Here is a 25,589-nt window from a genome sequence, read left to right on the forward strand (position 1 = left end):
CATGAGAATATAAAACGTGTTGATTTTTACCTGAATGAGCAAGATAGCTAGGTGTGTGCTACTCAGCCAGTAGTGTACTCGGATGAAGGACAATAGAATTTGAATAATGTGGCTATCAGCTTAGCATGCACATAAACGACTATCACAACTTCAAAGATTATTAGAAGGTGAATGATGCAGGCCCATTTAGCCTCCTGTTCAATACCATAATACTTGTCTATAAGAAATCCAACAGGCCCAGAGGAAAGTTTGTTATATGTAAAATTCATCATAGGATTTTAAATATATAAGGATGGGCTTAATTGGGGATTTTGATAAGATTAACAATAAGCAGAAATTGGTATGAAGTCTGTCCCTAAAGATTTTACTGTGCTAACAATTATGTCTTGTTCGGATCATCCTCAGGTTGGCTCTAAAAAATCCGAGGAGTTCCTGATATACATGTCTCCTACAGGCCCCCACTAAAAATAGTAGAGGCGACATATAAAAAAGTTACGAAACAATGCGTACAAGTGTTGTGCAATGTTTCAAGGCCGATTGGTCACTCTATCAATCTCTGACAATAGTGTGAGCGAAAATTATGTTTACTTGTCCGTCCATGTGATAAAATAGTTTGTCTGACCATGTGATAAAATAGTAACTATTTTATCTCTGGGGTGGATGTTTTGTCTCAACATAGTGTATATACACACGGTACCAAATAGGCTACACATCGGGTATAGACATATTTATGTATCAGTGACCTTGACCTAAAATCCATGAAAATCAAACTCTGAGCCAGTGATACCCATTACAGCATGTACTTGATGTACCAATCGTGGAAAGGTTTAATTTTTCCATCAGACACAAGATTAGAATCCTGATCTTCTTGGTATACACACATTTGACCTCTTTGACATTATAAAGTAGATCAAGGTCATTCCTTTGAACAAACTTCTTCAGCTTTTCAATTCATGATGCTATTTAATATAAATATTAGTCCATTTTTATGACTGGGCTACTTGAAATCATTTAAAGGTACATTGTATAAGTGTATGCATGACAAAGTTATAAATGTATGCACGACAGATGGTGCATAAAGGTCTGAAGGAAACTCAACTGCCATTGAGATCGCGGAGTTAAAATGTAAGCTGAAGAATAACATTATCTGAGAAAACAAACAACATACCTGGTAAATATTATGCATTCATTTAATGATAACAATGATTTAGTTTATGATTCAGAAAATTATATACCCTATTATTTCTTAAGTTCTGCCTCATTTGTTACAGATACTAGCCACTAAATACCATGTAAAGGGAGGTAACATGTTACCCATATCGTAACTTAAATATATTTATGAAGAGCAAACAAAACTGGTATTTTCATAACCTTCAAACTATGTGTATTTTATTTTCTTTATGAGATTTCGGACAATACAGAATTACTAGTAATTTATTTCTCTGTTGTATATTTATATGGTACATGTACATAAATTTCTTATACCACATCTGACCTCCCCATCAGACTAGATCTTCAGAGCACATTGAAAAATTATAACCAAAAGGGAATAATTTCCATTCAAATTTGTTAATTTGTGCAAAAAAAATGTCATGATAACTCTAAATTGACATTGTAACTTTGATTTCTGACTTCTAACCTATTCATTCCTCTTTGACTATGACATTTGACCCTACTCATTCAAATAAATCAAACACACAAGCATTATAAAGGACAAGTCCACCAAAATCAAGACTTCCCACATTAAAGATCACAAAAACAAGGAAAGTTATTCCGCTCACTTCTTATTATAATTCACAATGTAATTTCTACATATCCTACAAATACTCCGTAAAAATCACTGTGTTATGAAAGAGGAGGTAATAAATGTATACGCCATTTAAAAGATTGCAAAATATGTTTAATTAGTTCTAACCATAATTTTGTTTTCAAAATAACAAAGAAAAGACACTTTCTTGAATGGTTTAAAATTTACAGCTAAGCAAAATGTTGAAAATGTTTCACTGCACATAAATGCCATTCACCTAATTAACAAGTACAGCACTGCACACCTATGGGTGATATAGGTAAACCTTAACTTTTAATAAGTTACCTGATGGTGTTATATCCATGATAAGATTTCATTTGATTCTCAAGGACCAGAAAAAACTGTACTAATAAAATTGATCTCTGTTTGGTTTGAATGGGAGGCGCTAATCAAATAATTTGTTATATAAGGGATTATCATTCAGATGTAAGAAATTGATAAAATGCCAGATTTCAATTAAAAGACATTTCTGGATTCACATTTGTCATAAGAAAGAAGTTGCCTTCCTGAGAAATTTCTTTTGTCATAACAGTAATCACGAGAAAAAAAAAAAAAGTTAATAAATTAACATAACAAAATAAATAATAGTTTATAATACTTCACCAAAAACGGAACACAAAATGAAAAAGGAAACTATGAAATATCTACATTCAAACAAATAACTTATATTGGTTAAATTTAATATGATCTTCACCAATTCAAGCTTACCCAGGTACATACTTATTGCAACAACAAAAATTTAGTCCATCTCATTTAAAGGAGGATAATTAAGAAAGTATTTGTGATGAATCAAAGTAACTATACTGATTATAGCTTTTTAAACTCTCCTGATACTGCCAGCTTAGTGTGTTAGACCCAGGCCCTCACACAAGTGTTCAAGTATCCGAGAGCTGATTGTAATATTTACATTTGTGCAACATACTGCATGTTTATTCATGGTAAAATCATAATATATATATATAATAAATTATTAATCTAGTTTTAATCTTTAAAAATCTATTGTAAAGAATAAGCACCAGTAAAAATGTACATACACTGGCACACACTACCAGTGATTCAGATAACTGGAGTGTCTAGAAAGCTCATCCCTATATATGTGAAATACTCTTAAAATACTACATTTTTTATGTACTCTTGTACCTTGTATTGAAAATATGAACATTAGTATCGACCTATATAATATTCAGTACTTCATTTTCAAGAGACATTCACAATGATACATATAAGAAAAGAAAGACTGGCAATTGAAAACATTACCTATATCTATCATAAAAGGTTATGGACTAACAGAGAGCTAAATCTATTTAATACATGTATTAATCATCAAAACAGACATTGTTACATTCCAAAACATCATCAATGATCTTCAAGCCCGCCTCATGACGAATTTTATAAAGGAAGTTTTTTTGTCAAGTCCAGTATTTGCTCTTCATCATAAAATCTTAATTTGCACAGTTAAATTTGCTTGGTAAATTACTTAAACATCCCATCACCATACGGTTGGTACTGTCTGGTATGTTGTAAATTATAGTTCTATTCACTATAGAGATGGTGCTTTGTTGTACATCACAGGTCCTGTCACCATAGAGATGGTGTTATGTTGTACTACAACATCACAGGTCCCATTACCATAGAGGTGGTGCTATGTTGTACATCACAGGTCCTGTCACCATAGTGTTGGTGCTATGTTGTACATCACAGGTCCCATCACCATGGAGGTGGTGCTATGTTGTACATCACAGGTCCCATCACCATAGAGATGGTGCTATGTTGTACATCACAGGTCCCGTCACCATAGAGGTGGTGCTATGTTGTACATCACAGGTCCTGTCACCATAGAGATGGTGCTATGTTGTACATCACAGGTCCTGTCACCATAGAGATGGTGCTATGTTGTACATCACAGGTCCTGTCACCATAGAGATGGTGCTATGTTCTAAACTGAAGTTCCTGTAACCAGTTTTAGTGCTATGTTGAACATTGATCATTTTTCCAATATGCCCTTGATGTATATATCACTGTTCAGAAACCTGTCGACATCCAGTTTGGTTAAATCTATCGGCTTGTTGCTCTGAAAAAGGATAAAATATTGGCATTTAAAAGAAAAACAAAAGTGACAAGAGCAAGAAAAACAAAAGTGACAAGAGCACTGCAAGATTGAACAATCAATGTCAAGCATGATTACCATAAATTGTCTGTTCACACCCAGTAATGTTTCCGATCAAATTTGGCTTTGATTCATTTTGGCTTAAAGGAGAAGTAGTATCTTAAAGCAAAATTTCAGCCAAGTTACTGTTCTGGGGCCTCACCCCTAGGGGTCGGACCAGCCACATATATATAAATTATGATTTCTGTCCCCTAATGATGTTTCAAACCAAATTTGGTTGCAATCCATTAAGGAGAAGTAGCATATTAAAGCAAACTTTTGTCTAGGATCCCCTTTTAGGACTTCACCCCTCTGCCCAAGGCGTGAGGGGTTACACCAACCTCATTTATATAACATGTTATTGGTTTCCCTCAAGGATATTTCACACCAAATTTGGTTGTAATTCACACAAGGGTTAAGGAGACCGAGTTGTAGTTTTTTTGAGCAAAAATTCACCAAAGTTCCCCTTTTTGAATCCTGCCCCTCTGTCCCCATGGGTCAGACCAGCCTCCTTTATATGATACATGATTGCCGTCCCCCTAATGATGTTTGACAACAAATTGGGATGTAATCCACCCAAGGGTTAAGAAGGAGTGGGTCTTTTAAAGCAAAATTTCCCCTTTGGAGCCCCACCCCATTGGCCCCAAGGAGAAGGGTTTTAAACAAAATTACAGCAAAATTCCTCTTTTTAGGTCCTTCAAATTCGGCCCAATGGGTCACACTATCCTCACTTATATAACATATGATGTTTCACATTAAATTTCGTTGTAATCCACCCAAAGGTTAAGAAGTTTTAAAGCAAAAATTCAACATAGTTCCCACTTTTGGGCCCCACTCCTCTATCCACAGGGGTAAGACAAGCCTCATATATAAATGTTTCACACCAAATTTGGATGTAACGGAAATCTACCCAAGGGTTTTAAAGCAAAAGTTCACCAAAGTTCCACCTTTTTGGCCCTGCCCCTCTGTTTCGAAGGGTCAAACCAGCCTCATTTATAAAATCATATTCCCCCTTTCCCAATGATGTTTCAAACCAAATTTGATAGTAATCTACTTCGGAGGTAAAGAGGAGAAGAGTTTTGAAAGCAAAAGATTAACGGCGTGTGGAAGACGACGACAGACGGAGCACATGTACAATGGCTATAGGTCATCCTGACCCTTCAAATCAGATGACCTAAAACATCTTCTTCCAAAAAAGAAAGTTTGCTCACCTTTTTGGCTTTTTTCGCTTTGACCTGAAAATAAACAAAAGTTTAATTATGCAGTCACATCGTATATGTACATAGATTTACAAGCATGAACAGGTTTGAAATATATAACAAAATGAGAAAAAATATATCTGAAGTATAACAAACAGATCTTTTATCATTAATGACCACGATAATAGAATAGAAACATCCTAGCGACTCTAATCAACAGGTTGCTTTACAGCAAGCATATAACTAGAAAATCTATGTAAGACATAAATGCCCCAATCTATTTAAATTTTGACTTATAATTTCCATTCCTCTACAGTACTCTACAATACAAGATTTAACAATACCCCATGGGAGGTCATCTAAGCATGACATTTTAGCTTCAAATATAAGCCAATGAAAACTGGTCAATGACGTCATTAGTCAACCATTGACAAATAGTCTTATACAAACCTTCAGTTGCTTCTTAGTATTTACGACTCAATTCAGAGCTTGATTTGTAATAGAAAAAATATCACAAACATTACTGTTAGACTATCTTCATGGTCATGACAATAAACAAAAAGCTGCTTATCCTCTGGACATTACATTGAAAGAAAAATAGAAAACGATCATACAATATCTCGTCAACAGGACAGATAGTGTTGTCAACTGGATTTGGAAAATAGTGACCGTATATGTTATTCCCTTTCCAATTAAATTTTTTTTTCATGACGCTGTTGCCTTCACTGCCTATCTCATGTACGATTACAGAAAAAAAACACAGGCAGCTCAAGCTTGTAAAACTGTAAATTTGTTGAGGTGTTCTCGGTAAGCCGGAGGGGGGCAAAGCCATATTGTTTACCGTTGCTATCGACAATCGGAATACATTGGGACGTTACCTGGAGGGGGGCAAAGCCATATTGTTTACCGTTGCTATCGACAATCGGAATACATTGGGACGTTACCTATATAAGTATTTATACTTCCGAAGAATGAAATCACATAAAAAAATTTGCAGGTGACGCGCTGATTTGCTGAGATTAAAGGTCCTGCTAAGATGACCTCCTACTGGATATTGTTACATCTTGTATTGCAGTGTATCGTAGAGCAGTGGATATTAAAAGTCTAATTTTTATTAGATTAATAAATTTCCCTGCTGCCACTTGACACCCCGAAACACAGTTTGGTGAGGATCACATCAGAAGTTCCTGAGATTAGCTAGTTACACTGCATAGAGACAGAATGAGACGGACATGGGTAATACTATATGCCCCTCCCCCAAATAGATGGTGGGGCATAAAAATGAAGAAAAAAAAAAAAAAAAAAAATTGTGAATTTCGTTTCTTGCATTCTGAATATTTGTCATTTTACTAGAGAGATTAAAATACTTAGAACTCCTAGAATCTCTGATAATTCTGTACTTACTTCCCCTGTGGGGCGGCTGTCCTCTCGACGCTTGTGCCCTCGTTTTGGAGTTGGGGATGTTCTTGGCTGGGTTGTATCTGTATTTGATGCTCCTGATTCAGATATTTTGTGGTATGTGGATGATGAACTAGACTGTCCAAAAGATGAAATTGTTCGTCCTCTCTCTACACCTTTTTTGTTATTATCATGATCTCTGTATGCACGAGAAGTGTTGTTTTCACTTTTACCAATTGTTCTTTTATCACTGGTTTCAAATACTTTCCGCCTGATATTTGGACTTGCATTTACTCTCTCCAGATTTTCACTATTACATCTTGAAGGGCTTTCTGAAGTTCTGTCTACAACTGGTCTATGTGGAGATTGACTTTGCAATGTCCTTTCTGATGTTTTATGATGAGGTTGTTTTTGTGATGACTTTTCTGATATTTTATGGTGAGACGGGCTTCGTGATGACCTTTCTGTTGTTTTATGACGCGATGGACTTTGTGATGTTTTGTCAAAAGCTTTTTTATGAGATGGACTTTTTGAAGTTCTATGGTCACCTGAAGCATGAGATGAACTTCTATGATAGTTATCTGAAGTTTTATTGTCTGGTTTAATTGTGTGAAATGAATCCATATCCTTCCTCGGGATCAAAGTTGACTTTCTATTTCTGTGAGGACTTGGACTGGAAATTGTGACTCTCTGTCTGGTGTGAATGGTTATCAGTTGACTGACTGCCTTGTGTTTCAGAAACAAAGTACAACCCATCACCACTTTTAAGAGAGGCAGTGAATCTCTTCTTGGGTGGAGTTACATATTGTTGATGAGATGACACATCTTTCTCTGCTGAATGTTCACCCCTAGAAGTTTTTTCACTACTGATTGAGTGTTTTGCATGGCTTGCAATTTTGCCACTCATGTGTGATGTTTTCCTTGGCGTGAGTTCTTGGGGATGTTTGAATGGTCCTCGTGCACTTTGCACAGCATTTTGAGAATCTTTGCTGACCTTGGACACTTCCTTACTTAAGGTGATAACTTGCATTCGCCTTGGAGTTCTTTCTTTTGAGTGTTGGTCGCTAGAGACGGGCCTGTTTTGTGCTGACTTAGTGTCGGCATTACTCTGAGTGAACACTGAATTTTTTGTGTGCAACACTGGACTTTTCTGTGAAGTGGTCTGTGTTTTTAAGGAAACTTTTTCTGTACATGAAGGACTTTTCTTTTCAGAAGTCTGTCGTGTATTTTTCTGTTCTAGAATTTTCCTGATAAAAGCCGAGGTGGTCGAGGAAGGCTTTGTGGCAAAGCCTGCTTGCCAGGCTGACCTTTTAGAAGGACTACAGGAATCACTTGACAAAGGTGAACTGTCATGGCTTATGGTATGTTCAGTTATGGAAGCTGTGTTTATCTCTTCTGCTGACAAATCAGGATCCCAGTCCCCGAGTATATCTATATCTTCTTCACTGTCGCTTTGCTGCGAGACGTGATTTGTGGTCTCTGGTAATGCTGAATGACAAGGATCCTTCTGAAGATTCACCTCTCCACTGTTAGGACTATTTGGATATGCCTCCATTGTAGACGTCGGATCACACACTGGTGTGTCATTACTGTTACTCAGAGCAGAGAAATACCTTGGACTGTGTCTATCTTTGCTGCAGTGGGGTGATGCGTTCTCTGCTTGTGTCGTAACTTGGTTGTGACCATCCTTAGTATCAAACAGAGAAGGAATCTTGGCGATATCGTGGGAGACCTCTGTGATGGCTGCCACTTCTGATTGTGTTGGTAAAACTTGGGAAGGTTCAGCCACCTCCTCATCGGTAGTCTCTGCAAAGATATCCTGGTCAGATTGATATTGACCACGCGGAGATTGACCTACATCAGGCCTACCGGTAACACCACATTTGTCTACAGCAGACCGATCACTCGGACATGGTTCAATGGAGGAAGTAGTGGCTGCTCTCTCCTGCTGCACAACTAGACCTTTCTCGCACGACATCTGTGCCAGCACATTTGGAGTAACATAGATTGTACCAGATCGATCAGGGATGAAATCTGCAGGCTCCATCTGAGGAGTAGGAGCTCTTGAAGACACTTTGTGTTGAGCTGGAGAACACACACTTTTGTATGGGGCAGTAGCCAACACAGCGGCAGGTGAGTGGACTACTTGTGGGGTAGTCGGTGAATTGACAATCAATGGAGTTGCTGGTGACTTAACCATCAGAGGAGAGTTTATGACAAACTGCGAATGACTGGCTAAAGGTGCAGGCGAGTTGACCACCACTGGGTATGTTGGTGATGTAACAATGAATGTTGCTGGTGTCACAACAGGAGCTGATGATTTGACTACAAATTTAGAATGAGTTAATACAGGAGCTGCAGAGTGAATCATAGTTGTTGGAGGAGTTGAGGACAACACTGTCTGGGTAGGAAGAGGAGAATAAACGATGAACTGTGTCTGACTAACCACAGGTGTTGAAGAACTGAGCATTTGGGATGTTGGTCCTTTACAAGATGTAGGCTCTTTATTTGCAGTGGAACTCTCTATTACTTGTGAATCAGTAAGAACAGGATTAGGACTGAAAAATGTTTGTTGTGAATCGGAAGCAGAAAACACTTGCAGCATAGCATCTTCCAATATATTTGCTGAAGTGATTGTCGATGGTGAAACATTTTGGTAGCCTTGTGATGGGTTGATATTTCCTTCTGGTTGCTGGGTATCATGAGCTTCCGTTGGGTTGATTAAGTGGGCATGATTATTTGTAGTTGTGTTTGATGCAGTACATGTGTTTAGATTGGAGTTTACAGACTGGGAGAACGATGAATCAGAATGTGTCCTGTTCTGAGTCATTTCACTCTGGACAACTGTTTGCTTACTTTGGGAGGTGGTCACTGATTGAACATTAATGTCGGACTGCTGGTCCAGGAATGTGTCTTTAGAAGCTGACCAATGGCTGTTGTCCTTGACCTCAGTCGGTGTGGATGATTGTCGATTATCAGTGTTTACCACTTCTTCAGATCTCTGGTCGCCGGAGTAAGACAGTTGTTTAAGTGTGTCCTGTGAGGAATTGTACATTTTTCCTTGAGTGTCAGGGATCGGTGAACGAGGATCCATGCCTATTACATTCATATTTTTATTCTCCATAATGGTGACAGAACTAGACTTACAAATCTCTATACAAGTAGTATTATCTTGAATAGACAAAACTGCAGTGTTAACCTCTGATTCTACAATGTTCTCATTTTCTGCGACAGAATGTGAATTTCTAATTTCCTTTTGTCTTTCTATATCTACATTGCTATAATGGTCCTTAAGCTTTAAATCTGATATGTCAGTGGTTAACTCAGCTGGCTTTTTATGGCTGTTTTGCTCACTATTATGTAATGAAGGGCTTAGGACCTGAAGAGATAAAACACTATCTCGACTTGTGATATCCTCATGAAGAGATGGAGAATTTACAACTTCCTGTAGACTTAATGCTCCAACATTTCCGAGGGTTAAAACTTGTCGTTGAGATGCATCTCCTTTTGTTGGTATGTCATCTGTACGAGTTGGTGTACATATTGTGAGTTGGTTGGGTGTACCTGCTAGGCTGTACTCAAAGTCTTGATGAGGTGTGCTCACTGATTCATCATACAGACTTCTGCCTTGATGTGGTGTCACTGCCAGGGCCTTTTTGACTTTGTGTGAAGGAGTGGTAGTGGAATTGTCCTGGGATGCCTTGTTTCTCAGTGGGGAGTCAGATACTTGTTGTGAGGCATGACATTCCAATGAGCCTGCAGAGGACTCAAACTTCTCCAGTGAACTTCCAGTTCTCCTAGGGGTCATATCATTCTGTGGTGGACCATTTTTCACATCTTTTGATGTTGTTGGAGAACTAATGTTATCATCAGTGATTGACTGTGACTTTCCACGTGTTGATCTCCTTTGTGGAGGCCTGCCAATTTTCTTCTTATTTGTGGCAGGAGTTCTCTTGCCACGACCAAACGAAGGTTGCCTAATAGGAGAGGAGACCTCTGTCGGACTTGTTTGTGGTACTTGAGAACTAAAGTCAAGCGGTCGCACATGTATATCTCTTTGTGTTAATTTGTTGATAGGAATTCCACAATAACGATTGAGATCCTCATTTATGGACGTAGCACAAGTCTCAATTAAATTATCTGAAGGAGTCGATCCATCACCAGTACCAATATCAGAGCAGGGAGACTCCAGAAAGTCCCGATCGGCTGAGTAAGCATCACCGAGGACAGTAGCATGATCTAGTTGCGTATCCTTGGGTCTGTCACAGGTGGTAGCAGGTACAGGCAGAGAGGGCTGGGTACCACAAAGGTCTGGCATGCTGGGATACTCTGTGTGACAGCTAGTTGTAGGGGGAGTCTGTGGAGCATCAGTCTGCACAAATGGTAAACAGGTTGATGTCATCACCACACTTGAGGAACACTCAGTTTGAAGTGAGGATGTCTCAGGTGGTGGAGATGACAAAGGCACTGATAAGAAAGAGTGACTCTGGGATGATAAAGTCACCAGTTGTGATGTCATTGAAGTTTGTGTTGTTGCCATGGTTACAGGTGATGATGTCACCACAGGAAGACTTGTTGGAACAAGTTGTCCCATTGGAACTAAATCCTTAGCATCGGCCACCTCACTAAGGGAGTTAACTTCCAGGACAGGCACATGATGGACACAGCTACCATTCGGTGACAAAACAGCCATAACTGTTTCATTTCCCTTGTTAGTTTTCTTGGCCCTGGTCTGTGGAACAGTCTGATTACTGTTCATATCTGACATATGCGCATCATTTGATGTTGTGACACGTGTCTTTTTGATGTTTGACCTCTGTATGACATGTGGTGTAGATTTCTCAGGAGAGGTTATCTTCACTAAAGCTGACAATTCTACAAAAGAAAACAAATACATGTATACCTATGGGTATGACAAACCAAATCTAATGTGAAAATTGTCATTTACAAAAGTAACATTTAGCTTGTCTGTAGATAGTTTCTGAAATTTTATTTCCAAAAGTAACACAATGCTGTTAATTTCAATGCTATGTGCTGTTAATTTTGTTTTGGATATCAATTATCCAGATAATTTGATCATGATCTTTTTAGCTTATCACCATCATCAGATTCCGAATAAATAACAAGAGACTTACAGGCCTTGACAATCATCTGACTTTCAGGAGGGAGAATGATCTCTTTGATATAATCACCTCTTTCAGTAATATAAAATCCCGCTAAAATTCTATTTTCCAAAACAGAGGTTTTAGTGGGCACTAAAGCCAAATTTTCCATTTGCACTTCAACTTGTCTCTAGGGGTCGATAAAACTTGACTTTATTTAAAAAAAAAAAATGATTGCCCCCCCCCTCCCTTTCACCAACACTATCAGACCAAATTTTGTTCAAATCAGCCAATATCCATTTTGAGACACAAACCCTCTTTCCCCAGTATCTGAACTAACCTGATCATTTACCTTAGAAAAGATGGTCCTTCACCAATGATATTTCACATCAAATCTAGATGCAATCCACTTTTACATAAATTTTAGTTATCTCTAAATTTCCTATTTGCAACCCAACTCCTCTGTTCCATGGGGAAGAGCCATCCTCATTATGATTGCCATCCCCAATGATATTCCAGACCAAATTTGGTTACAATTCACTCAGACATTAAGTAGTGTTTTAAATTAAAAGGTTAGCTAAATTCCCCAGGGTAAAGCCCCCTTGTCTCAAATGGTCAAGCCAGCATTGTTCATTAAGAAATGATTGTTTCTGACCAAATGGTTTTAATCTACTCAAGTCATTATTATTCAATCTACTCAAGTCATTAAACAGGAGTAGTATCTTGAAAGTAAAAGTTATGGATAGCACACGACGATGGATGAAGAATAATGGCAATAGTTCATCTTGACACTAACATACTCTCCATATGAAATATATACTGTATACCTGGTAATTTTCGACCCAGGTTATTTTTGTTCTTTTCCTCATTTGTAAAATCAGAAAATTCCGTTCAGGACCTATAAAGTTCCTCGAAAGGTCTTAACCAGCTGCGTTGTGAAATGTAATCAGGTGTAAAATAAAGAATGTGTACCTGTGCTCAAGTTTTCTTTTAGCCCCTATTGATTCAAGTAGTATCTGTAGTATCAATTGTAAATTCATCGTGCCGAGACTAATGACTGACCAGTATTTTCTCTTGTACATGAATGGAAGCCACAGGTGACAATGAATGCATAAAATTAGCCTTCTCCATGGAAGAAATTTGATGTCACTATGTGTATAATTTGTATCATGACCATAATTTTAAAAGTTGACTGGATTTTTAAAATAACTTAAAATAACATCACTTTTTCGAATTTAAAATACTCAGCCTGATACTTGATTTTAGCCCATATTCTCAATTTGAATCAACATGATATTTCAAATGTACTAAGCCTAGATTTAGATATAGATTTTCTTTCACATGCATATATTTGAATAAAACAATGTTTTACTTAATTAATTTAGTTTCAATATATAGCATGTGTTGCATGTGATTGTATAGAATAAACACAGTTGAAAAGTAAGAGGGTATGTTTTTGATCTGACTACGCCTGGCCCATGTACTATGGTTTATAATTCCTCCAATTCAGCTTGAACTTTGGCCTTCATCTTAAATTTGCCCTATCTTCAAAGGAGGAAACTTAAATGGGGTCGAAATTACCAGGTATACAGTATACTAACCTGAAGACCAGTTTGCTCCAGCTGATGGATTTAAGGGTTTGGGCTCAACACGTTTTGGGGAGGTCTTCTTTGGTGGGTGATTTTTCTTCCTGCCTCTGCACTTATTGCTTGGTTTGGCTGGAGGTTTTGTTGGTAGGTCTATCTCTACTATCTGTATGAACCAATAAAAACAGTCAATCAATTATTGACATTCAAGAAACCAATCTTAAGGTTTTTGTTACACATTTGTCCAAGTGCACTTTACTGTTTACACAATGACATGTTTCCTATAGGTACATTTCAGGTTTGCCAAATATTCATTTATGAATTCCATACTCCATACAGGCTGTATATACAGTCAAACCTGTCTATAACGACCGCCCAAGGGGAGGCAGAAAAACGGTCACTATAGACAGGTTGCCTTTATAGACAGGTCAGAATTATCGCACCAACCAATTTACATGAAACTGCCACAAATAACTTGTCATTGAACAGGGCATTCAGAAGACCAGTCAGAAGTCAAATAAATGCATAAACTTTATTAATCTGAAGGGTTTAATCTTTAATGATTTTGTGGACCTAAAGACAAAATATAACTCAAAATGGTCTTATGGATATTTTTTTTTAAAATATTTTGTTCTGAAATAATGCTATACACATTTGTATATGTACATGTATCTATCAAATTATCTCCCTTTCTTTCTTAAATAAAGAAAAAGAATACTCAATAATTGATTAATTAATTATATTTGTGTTACTACTTACTATTTTGTGATAAAGTCTAACTTCTTAAAACCAAAAGATTTTTTTCTGACCCAAATTGAAATCCGGATATTTGTGGCAGTTTACGACTTTTTATTAGTATTGACTCATTAAAGATGGCGGCAGTATAATCAGGCCAGGGTCGATGTGTCTGAATTTTCCTGGGATTTTATGAGAGATGACTGCTGAGAGCAGAAGATGGCCGACAGAAATTGGTTGCTATAGAAAACAAATTAGCGACCGATGTTTCAAAATCACCGGTCGTTAGTCACATTAGACAGGTAGTCACTATACAAAGGGTCGTTATATAGTAAAATATCATGGGGAATCTTAAAACCGTTATAGACAGGCAGTCGTTATATACAGGGGGTCGTTAGAGCAGGTTTGACTGTAATTATTGGTCCATTATCTTTAATCATAGTGAAATATCATATTTAGAATCTGAACATACAACACAAGTTTTGACATTTGTATTGAACATCACCATGTAGATACCAGATATGTCTGTGACATATACACCTTTAAACACATAACATATCATACCTCTCCCTTGGCTTTAGCTTCAAGCTTGTCCAAAAGGCTTTTAAGGTTTACGGTTGGCAAAGATTTTGGGGAGACAGTCGGAACAGTTGAATGGGGCTTGGCAAAAACCATTTGGGAAGAGGTTGGAGCAACTGAGGAATATTGTGTGAATTCAGCACTTGATGAAATGCCTGTCATACAAGGTAGAACAAGACTATTTGATCGTGCTGTAATAGGAGTACTGCTATGTTGTCCTTCACCCATGCCGCTTACAAACGACGAATATGTTGCTGAGGCGACACTTCCTTTCCCTTCATTGGTGCAACACTGACTCGTCACACATGGCTTAACTGGAGATTGTATGGTGAAGGACGATAAAGGATCAGGTAAGTCATCATCATTAACAGAACTCCTGAGAGACAACACTGGAAAGCCGTGTGGTGAGGTTAGCGTGGACTCAACTGTCTCTTTAACACTTTCAGAGGAGAACGACGAGGTGATTGGTTGTATGGATGTCACTGCTGTTGTGATTGGCTTAGATGAAATTTTAGAGGTGATCGGTTGATGAGATGTGACAGCAGTTTCTAGAGGCTGAGCTGTCACACAAACAGTCACACTTTGTATAGATGAGGTAGCAGATGTCCGAGAAGCACTATAAGAAGTTGTAACAGGCAATAGGACTGGAATACTACTTGTCACTGGCTGATTTAACAGTGGCACACTGTCTGTAACTGGAAAACCAGTTCCACTAACTGTTGTATATTCAGGAAGGTTGTGAAATGATTCATCATTGCTTGTTGGTGGGTTTGAAAAATTTTGCATAGATATTTTGAACAAGTTGTTTTCAGTGTCGTCTGATATTGGCATAAAACTTGTAGGAGGTGTAAAATGAATGTTATCTGATGGCACCACATCAAACGACATACTGGAAGCTGGAACAGTGTCCACCCTACAACCTAAAATGAAAACAAAAATGAACATAACATTATGATAATAATAAACGATTCCACAAACTTGTGAAGAAACGGCAATAGATATCAAAGTTGAGAAAAATGAAATGATATTCAATATACAAGGAATAAGCTAGAAAATGTCTGAAGGAAATGAATGCTTCCCAAGCTATGTCCTTGATTTAGAATGGTTTGTTTGTTTGCTGGGTTTATCGCCCCATGAAAAGCCAGGGTCATTTTGAGCTATAAACTCCTTGAAGTAGTTGGTGACTACCTCACTGAACAATATACCAGAAGCATGTCACATTCCATCCAGATCAATTAGGGTACAGTGTCTTACCTAAGGTCACAAGCCTGACAGCACAGACAGACCACTTTCTCAGTTTCCTGAGAAACAAAAACTCACACAGGCAGGGAATGTCAAACACCTTCGATCTTTACCCAAGGTTATGTAGCCAAGGCTCTAACCAAGTTATCGCCGCCCCCTCGGATGGAATGGATGGACGGAAATGGGTAACACTATATCCCTCCCTCCCATAAAGTGAAGGGGGCATAAAAATACCTTATCTTTTCACTGGGTATGCTCACAATGGGGTTTTGAACCACATAACAAAAAGTCTTCACATACATTGAACCTTTAGAAATATTCCCTATCCGTCCTCAGACTTACACGTTTTGCAAAATCCTATCTACTTTATCCAAAATCTTAAAAATTCTCCTGTAACATAAATGACCCATAATTATACCTGCATTTGGTAGAATATTACCTGAGGAGCCAGGTTGTGGCTGTTGTGTTGTGTTTCTGGCCGAGGACTGGAGTCCATTGCTACGACCCTTGTGGTCTGTAAAATCACGGTCATGGGTGACCTCGTCAACTGAACACATATACAACATTCATAATTGTAATTCAAAAAACAATTTTGAAAGGCTATACTTCATTTCTTATTCTGGATTTTGTGATTGGTTCACTTGCAAAAGGGAAAGACATTACAAAATCATAGCAACAAGCTATGTACTTTGAATTGTTTTTTTTCTTGCAAAACTTGCTTAGACTTCATTTAATAAGAGGCAAAAGGTCATTATACACCAGTCCAGGTTGTCTATTTGTACGCAGGTGATTATGCAACTGAACAGACAGACTATGTGATACCATAATCTAACTAAACCAAGATGAGGTTTATGTCCAATTATATGAAGATTGACAGCTACATAAGTACTATAGATGTGTTAAAACATTTTTATATACATGCTTATGTATTATTAAAGATTCACAATTATAAATGACCATCTATTATTTATTGTAGACAATACAAAGATTTACTTACGATAGCAAACACCAGCAGAAAACAACCATTCAAAATTGGGATCCTTTTCCGTTAGCTCTATAATTCCATTGATGGAAGATGCTGGCATCTGTGTTTCCTAAAAAGCAAAATTTGTCATATCATAAAAAACTTTGATTTGTCTTAGTTTGGCTCCAGAATGAACAAGAGATATATCGATCCAATATGGATCTTGGTGCCCAACATTGAATGATCTTTATTAGTCCTACGAAAGACTGATCTTTTCTCTACTTTCCCCTTCTTCCTTTTAATAAATTGATAACATGGGAAACCTACATATGAAGTATAAGTAAGAAAGATAAAAAAGAACTTACTGAAATATATCAATAACAAATTTCAACTGCCAAAATCCAAATAGAAACATATACTTGTGAAGTTTGAGAAATATTCTTTCAGTACTTCTTGAGAAATAGTGATAACAATCTTCAACTGTCAAAATCCAAGATGGCTGCCTATTGGCAATTTCGTTTTTTCAATCAGACTCAAAACTACAGAATAAAGGGAAACTACCTTTGAAGTTTGATTAATATCTACCAGTACTTCTCAAGAAATAGTGATAACAAACTTAAATTGTCAAAATCCAAGATGGTCGTCTGCCGTCCATTTTGTTTCTTCAGTCCAACTCAAAATTAAATGGGCACAATTATGGGCCAAGGGGGAAGCTACTTGTGTAGTTTGAGAAATATATATCCCATCAGTACTTCTCAAGAAACAGTGATAACTAGAACCGTCGCCAGGATGGCTGACTAATACCCCCGCAATCTGCACGAGTCAATGGTGAATTGGAACTGTTAATTAGAGGCTAACTAAGATAAACCAGTAATATAGTAACCAGTTGCCATAGCAACCATTATTTTGAAAAAAAATAAAGTGGCATGCACATCTACATATGGTCCTCTATATTTGTGTGAAGTTTCATGGAAATCGGCCCTTCGGCTTAGGAGGAGTTGTCCGGACAAACTTAAAGTTATGGTTCTTATCAGAAAACCTGTTTATAGTGACCAGTTGCCATAGCAACCATAATTTTGAGAAATATAAAGTGGCATGCACATCTACACATGGTCCTCTATATTTGTGTGAAGTTTCATCGGAATTGGCCCATCGGTTTAGGAGGAGTTGTCCGGACAAAATGCGTCTACAGATGGACGGACAGACAACCTGATTCCAGTATACCCCCCCTAACTTCGTTGCTGGGGTATAACAAGGATTGTTTACAGATGGACGATTGATCGTGGACATACACATGCAGCAATTTGGATAGCCTATCATCTGATAATGGTGGGCTAAGAAAGAAATATTTACACTCAATAATAGGATTTCTTCTATTTATAGATATATTTCAAGTAATATATCGTGCCTAGCTGGTGTTTGGAATTTCAATATATACAAGATTTTTTTGGTGTATTATCAATTATTAAACAATAATACCATCTTTAATACTTGAGAACAGATGCAGTAAAATAAGGGTGGATGTGACAGACATTGACCTTTGCTAATCTGAAATGGGGATAACAGTGTCACACACCTGATTCTAATGTAACTTAAAAGTTAATCTAGGTCATTTATGCAAAAGTAAGCTGATTACCACTTTATGCAAACAAGATGGGCTAGGATTACTCATTTGAACAAACTTGGTAGCCCTTCACTCCAGCATACTTCAGCCCCAATATCAGCTCTCTCAGCCTCTTGCTTAATGAGGAAAAGTTGTTTAAAGGGAAAAGTTGATACCAGACAGATGATGGACGCTGCACCTCACCATCAGCTCATTTGCTATATTTGAGCAGATGAGTTAATAATCCAATAACTATTATACGCCATATTACATTCTGATCATTCAACATATCTGCATTTTGAATTTTGTTTTGTTTCATAAATTCTGGTTAACTGATGAATAGAAAACTAAGAAATCAAACAGTAGTCAAGATATGCTTCAGAAACTTCTATTCCAATACTTATCGGCAAAGTCAAAACATCAAACAGTGGTAGAGATACATGTATGGTCCAGAATCCTGATTTCAGTATATGAAGCATTCTTAAAGATTTTATTGATTCAAATTTTTAAATAATGTTCTTTTTTGTATATATATATATATATATATATACATATTTTGGCCTCTTTGTTTGGTTTTCATTATCATTTTTACAAGACAGCAAATGTAACAAGAAGCCCGTGGGCCTTAACGGTCACCTGAGTTTTGATATAATTTAGAATATTTGACCCCTGTGACCTTGTATGAAGGTCAAGTTCATTCAAATCAACAAACTTTATAGCCATTTACCCCGGAATGCTGTAGGCCCAATGTAAGGTCTGTGGGCCTCTCGGTTATTGAGAAAATGTCCTTTTAATATTTTAGCATATTTGACCCTTGTGACTTCAATAAAGTTTAGGGTCATCCATTTGAACAATGTTGATAGCTCTTCATCCCAGCATGCTAAAGGCCCAATATCAGGCCTCTGGTCCTCTTGCTTAGTAAAAAGAAGTCATTTAAAGATTTTAACATATTTGACCCCCTGTGACCTTGAACAACCCCAATATTAGGTCTCAGGGCCTCTTGGTTAGCATGCAAGAAGTGGTTTTAAGGTTTTAGCATATTTAACCCTTGTGACCTTGAATGAAGGTCAAGATCATCTATTTGATCAAACTTAGTAGCCTTTCATCCTAGCATGCTAAAAACCCAAAATTAGGTCACCGGGCCTGTTGATTATTGAAAAGAGGTTCAAAATGTCAATTGTTTACGATACATAAAACCAAACATAGAGCTTGCAATAGGTTAACTGATATTTCATCTCAGGTGACCTAACAAACAGAAACTGATTTTCTGAACAGTCAACATATAGTTATAACCAGGCAGGGAATTTATCAGAAGGTAATACCTGCTGGTCCAGTATGTCCTCTAGAGAGCGGCCCATAAAGGGACTCTCTGGAACCACATCGACAGAAGGCAGGGCAGCAGGTGTACCAGGATCTGGAATCACCTCAGGGTGTAGACTTTTGTTGATGTTCTCTGCCAGTTTGTGAGGAAGCAAAGGGTCGTTCATTATGTGCTCCAAGATTTGCTGTAAAATTTAGCATGTTAATCATATAACTTCAATAATTCATATATGTGTGAAAGTTCAATTTATGCTAGCTACGTTAGTAGAATCATTCCAACAAAGGAATAATTCCTTAAGTAAATCATCATAAATCTGTTAAATTTATACAAAATATCTTAATTTAGAATTTGAAATTAATTTCACACCACCTGCTATATTAATTATAATTCTATTAACATAAAAGCAAAGGGGCTCACAATGATATATACCTTGCACCCCTCTCATCAATGAAATAAATTTGTCTAGGAGTTCATGATATAATTCATATGAAAATGATCAAATGTGACCTTTAGATTAACCTGATGATTAACAAAATCTAGTTTTGGTGTAGAACAAGAAAGAGTGATATTTTTTTGTGATATGAACTAAACACTTAGTATTATTAACATGCAGGTTAAAACATATTCTTTTTAAACATTAAACATATACTTTTGTCCAGATTCTGTAAATCTGCCCAGGAGTTTTCCAGACAAACATGACATACTTACAGGGAATGAATTTTCCAGAGCTGATCCGTCTGTGCTATTACTACTTTCATTGTGGCTACCAATACCCTGTACAACACCGGAGTCAGACTTATTCTGTTTACGTTGCTCTCCCTGTGGTTTCCTCTTCGGTGGTCTAATTTAAAAAAAAATCATAGTCAAGTAATAAATGTGTTAAAAATTTTAATGCAGCTCTGTAAATACACAAAATGTAATGAAATATGGTCAGAACAACTTCAAAGTAATATAACTATTTGTGGAATTCGGTTTGTACAACATCAGGTCTCATTTGCCTCATATATAATGCTCCAACCAAAAAAACATTCAGGTGCTCAGGACTAATAGCGATATAAAAAATTTATGTCTATTTCCCCTATTGGGCCCTGCCCCTCTGGCCCTTAGGAAGCCACACCCTCCATTTATACAATATTAGATCTTCTTTGCCCAATAATGCCTCAGAGCAAATTTCTTTGCCCAATATTGCTTCAGAGCAAATTTCATCAAAATCCATTCAGGCATTTAGGACTAATAGGGATTTAAAGGAAATGTTGACAGATGACAGACAACGGACGGACTGAAGCAAGCACCATGACATAAGCTCAAGGGCTCTTCGGGCCAGGTGAGCTAAAACAAGGTGGATACATAATCAATTATCAAATGTCAATGAAACTGCACACAACTGAATATAACTGCTGTGATGTTTTACAACCAACCTCTTGCGCCTTGGTGACTTCTCCAATAGAGGTTCCTGAGTGGTATGGTGTTTGACAGGGGTTTTGAGTGATGGCACAAGCGCAACAGATCGGGATGGAGAGCCTGGAGCATCAGTCATTTCTGTGTCAACATGTATGCCAGATTCTGTTGAACATGTCATTGTGGGTTTAAATGAAGCCACAGGGACCTCTGTGTCGGTTAATTCTGTGGAACCAGAAGTATATCATGTGATGATAAAGTACACAGAAACCTCAAGTAATATATGACATAGGACATAATATATTTGAGGATTTACTACCTAATGAGGGGAATCGGTTTAAATTTCCTGATGAATCATCAGTTATATCTTTCCAATCAATGATTGATTAAAATTAATTCTTAATTATCTTTCATTCCTTCATAGTACTAGTGCTTACTATGCTATCCCAGTCATCTAGACACTTGTTTTTTATGCTATCCCAGTCATCTAGACACTTGTATTTTATACTATCCCAGTCATCTAGACACGTCTTGTTTTATATGATATAAGTGACAATCAAGCGATCAATAGTGACAACTGACAAGTCTTTCTCATAAGTTATACCGCTCAGCTAATATTCTTTCATTTACCATGATATCGAGCATTTCTGACAAAACTCAACTACAGATTTCTTGCTCAATCGAAACACCACAGGATTTAGACATAATATCAAAAGGATTATATAAGTTTACATTATGTTTCACAGATATATTTCAGATATATTTCACAGGAAATTTACCTATTATGAAATAATTAGTAATGAACATTTAATTCATTATATCATAAACCTTATTATAATTTAGTTTGATATCTACTCATCCCTGCTACAGAGCTATAATGACAAAATTAAGCAGTAACATTTTCACTTGTTTTGTACAGAAGGACTATGATAAAACAACATCTGTCATTTTTACTCTCATTCCAGCAGTCATGGATCAGTTTACTACAAACCTGTCTGGCTTTTTGTTGTTGAGCACTCTGACACATTGCATTTTTCAGAAGAATTTTGGTAAGTACTCCCTGAAGCCTTAATAACTGATCTGGGACTTGGTAAAGTTTTATTATGACCCAAGTCATAAGAAGAAATATCTTGGGTTGGTTGTGAGGTAGGTAATTCCATTACTGTCTCAACAGGGTCATCTACTGACATTTCATCAGAATAGTTATCATCATGGCCACCATCTGATGGAGAAGCTGGCTGTGATAGGCTATAGTCAGAGTCAGTCTTATCCTGTGTCACCACCAATGGTGCTATGGTTGTTTTGGAGTTGTGAGGTTGGATAATGTCTGGATCAGCGTTGGTTATGGTGGCTTTGATCTGATTACGCCGCCGTTCCACCATTTGCATTCGTGTCCTGGACTGTTGCTTCTCATTGCCTTTGTACACCAAACTTGAATTAGAAGCCACTCGTTTCTTGATATTGTCCACCACTGAATCAAACTGGCACCATAGGGAACTTAGAGCTGGGTTAGGTGTTAATTTTCTTGAAGTTTCTGAAATGAATTATTAAGTCATCTGGATCTCTACTTTGTCATGATCAGCAATAATTTAAAAATTGTCAGTTAGCTACATCATTCTGTGCACATTAAGTAGCTATACAAGGAACAATCTACTCCATTCCAGTTTACCTGCGCTATATATGAATTAAATGATTTATCATATATTTACTAGTTAAATAAACCTTTTTGTACATTTGTATGCAATATCTCATCAATCCCAAAAAATCCATAAACCCTCATGATCAGTTAAGGATGGATCAACGAGATGTTTGGCAAGTACTGTTTAATTCCAATGAATAAATCTAATTGGTAACTTCATGTACTTGTCACATATATATAAATACTAATTAATATTCATTGATAGTATTTCATTGAATATATATGTACGTGTAATTCAACTTTTTTATATTAGGAGCAGAGCAGATTGGGAAAGCATTTCAATAAAAAAGAACTTGAAGAAATTTTAATTACTTAAAACTATGTTTCCTAATTTTCTTTATGTATGTATATTATCTGCATTCAGATTTTTTGTTTTTTAAAGATATCAACTTCATTTTTGCAATTTAAAGCAGATATTGCCCATTGTGGTAAACACAATTTAATTTGGTGATACAATGTCTTTTAGTTATTAAAATCACCAATCCATGGTGTTGATAATTCAAGATACAGTGATTACAGACTATAAATGATAATCTGGAATGCAACATCAGGTATTTTGAATAAGGGCTTGCATGCAGTTAATGTCTATGATACCTTAATACATGCATGACATCAAGACATTTATACATCTCTTATCAACATGAGATATTATTCACACATATATACATGTACAACAGACTAACTTGAGAGAAAAAGTGGATTTTTTCAACTCTCCAAATTCATCACTTAACATTCAAGAACAAGATTTAGACTTATAATGTCAATAAAAAATATATTCTCCAATTCCTCAGTTTGTCTTATTTTTTACCAGAGACATATATAGAGAGATAAGTAACATCGCTATTTTCCCGTACAAGTGGTGGCTCCCTTTATTCGTGACCACTCAAGCATATCCCTTATCGAGAGCGCCCTGTCCCCTATCAAACACAGGTAAATTGGGCTTTGCGTGTGTATTGATGTACTGGAACTTATTCGACATGTTCTGGTTAATCCGCCATTACGTCAGACCAAAACATCGCCATTTTAAATACACACAAAAAGCACATCGTTTTATTTTGGCCACTACAAAAGTTACTACATTACCAAAAACTATCATACTTATAGGATATAGTCTTACTGATCATGCATATTGTTGTCATTTATCCGTATTTTCGAAAATCCATTGGGTCCTATCGACATGTCCAAGTTTTGTAATCAAGCAGCCATTACGTCAGACCAAAACATCGTCAATTTGAAATGCACACAAAAAGCACATCGTTTTATTTAGGCCACTACAAAAGTTACCACATTAACAAAAAACTATCATTCTTATGGGATATAGTCTTATTGATCATGCACATTGTCATTTATCCGTATTTTTCGAAAATCCATTGGGTCCTATCAACATGTCCAAGTTTTGTAATTAAGCAGCCATTACATCAGACCAAAACATCGTCAATTTTAAACGCACACAAAAAGCACATCATTTTATCTAGGCCACTACAAAAGTTACCACATTAACCAAAAACTAGCATACTTATGGAATGTGGTCTTGTTTATCATGCACATTGTTGTCATTTATCCGTATTCTCGAAAACCCCATAGGGACTTTTCGAAAATTGGAGATTCCCGCCGATCTTTCCTGCGGTGTGCTTGACTTTCATACTCAAAATACAAATACTTGGACAGCAAATTGTGATATATTTCATATTGATGACACTTCTGCACTTTGATATTAATTAAATTAAAGCACATAATTGGATCTTGGTGATGATTTCAAATAGAAATTATCGATAATTATGTGTCTGGTTTTCAAGTTTTCTCCAATATGGCGTCTAGTGAAGACTGAACCGAGCGACCGCAAAGGATTGTGGGAAGGTCAGGGGCCACCATGTAGACATAAGGGCAAATAGAGAGCTGCCAATCCCTGTATATATGTCTCTGTTTTTACAAACAATAAAAAGTTAAACACATTCATAATATACATCCATTATAAATATGAAGCTAATAAATTAATGTCTTTTTCACAATGCCCAGACATGTACATGTGTGAACATTTATTGTAAGACAGCTACAGTTGTAGTTGTAGCTGTCAAGATTAATGTTGTGATCCTAGCCACTGATCATGAGACCCTATATTTTGTGGGACATGCATATAATAGAGGACTAGATCTCAATGCAACATTAAAGATTAAAGTTCAAATATAGCAAATCTTGTATCTACAACAATGCTTTAATCAGATTATATTCACCTGCTACTCTCAGAGCCCCATATTCTTCCAGAATCTGCATAAGAGCCAAACCATTGATTGTCAACGGATAATATTGGCCCTTCTTCATGAAGCTGACATATTCGCTTAAATGAGGACATTCTTTTACAAAGTTCTTGTATGTTTTGCTGTAGCCTTCGGATTGAAGGTAACCTGCAGTAAAATAAGCATTATACAAAACAGAAATCAACATAGACGAAAGCATATATGTAAAAACATGTCAAGAAAACTACCGAACTTCAGCTAACATCATGCATGTAAAATTTGTCAACATTGCAAACTTGTGAATTTCATGTTTCAAAAAAGGCATCATATTTCATAAATATGCAACAAGCCGACACTCACCTAAAACCAGACGAGCAATTTCAGAAGGAAGAAAGTATAAACTGTCACATGCCATGTCATATATGGTCTTAAATTATGGCATGAGAGGTTTGAATATTTCAAAACATCGTCAGTAGTAAACACGAATAATGGCGGGCACGATTGAGTATTTGATTTCCGGTTGTCGTAAAAAAAGAAAAAAGTACTTGGAAATATAGGTGATTGACATTTTGAATT

The 25,589-nt window shown here is 36.8% G+C and overlaps 1 protein-coding gene across 1 annotated transcript; it reads right to left on the bottom strand.

The window, feature by feature from the left end:
* Positions 1-1,174: 1,174 nt before the first annotated feature.
* LOC117327781 (flocculation protein FLO11-like) lies at positions 1,175-25,501 on the bottom strand. Its single transcript, XM_033884955.1, has 13 exons — positions 25,374-25,501; positions 25,011-25,181; positions 22,072-22,614; positions 21,101-21,305; positions 20,391-20,523; positions 19,684-19,866; positions 16,792-16,888; positions 16,234-16,341; positions 14,538-15,472; positions 13,254-13,404; positions 6,557-11,425; positions 5,165-5,188; positions 1,175-3,878 (listed from the first exon to the last, which is right to left on the bottom strand). The coding sequence occupies exons 1-11, from the start codon at positions 25,426-25,428 to the stop codon at positions 7,203-7,205; spliced, it is 6,804 nt and encodes a 2,267-aa protein (XP_033740846.1). The 5' UTR covers positions 25,429-25,501; the 3' UTR covers positions 1,175-3,878; positions 5,165-5,188; positions 6,557-7,202.
* Between the last annotated feature and the right edge of the window lie 88 nt (positions 25,502-25,589).

The sequence above is a fragment of the Pecten maximus genome, chromosome 5 (genome assembly GCF_902652985.1).
Source record: "Pecten maximus chromosome 5, xPecMax1.1, whole genome shotgun sequence".
Lineage (NCBI taxonomy): Eukaryota > Metazoa > Mollusca > Bivalvia > Pectinida > Pectinidae > Pecten > Pecten maximus.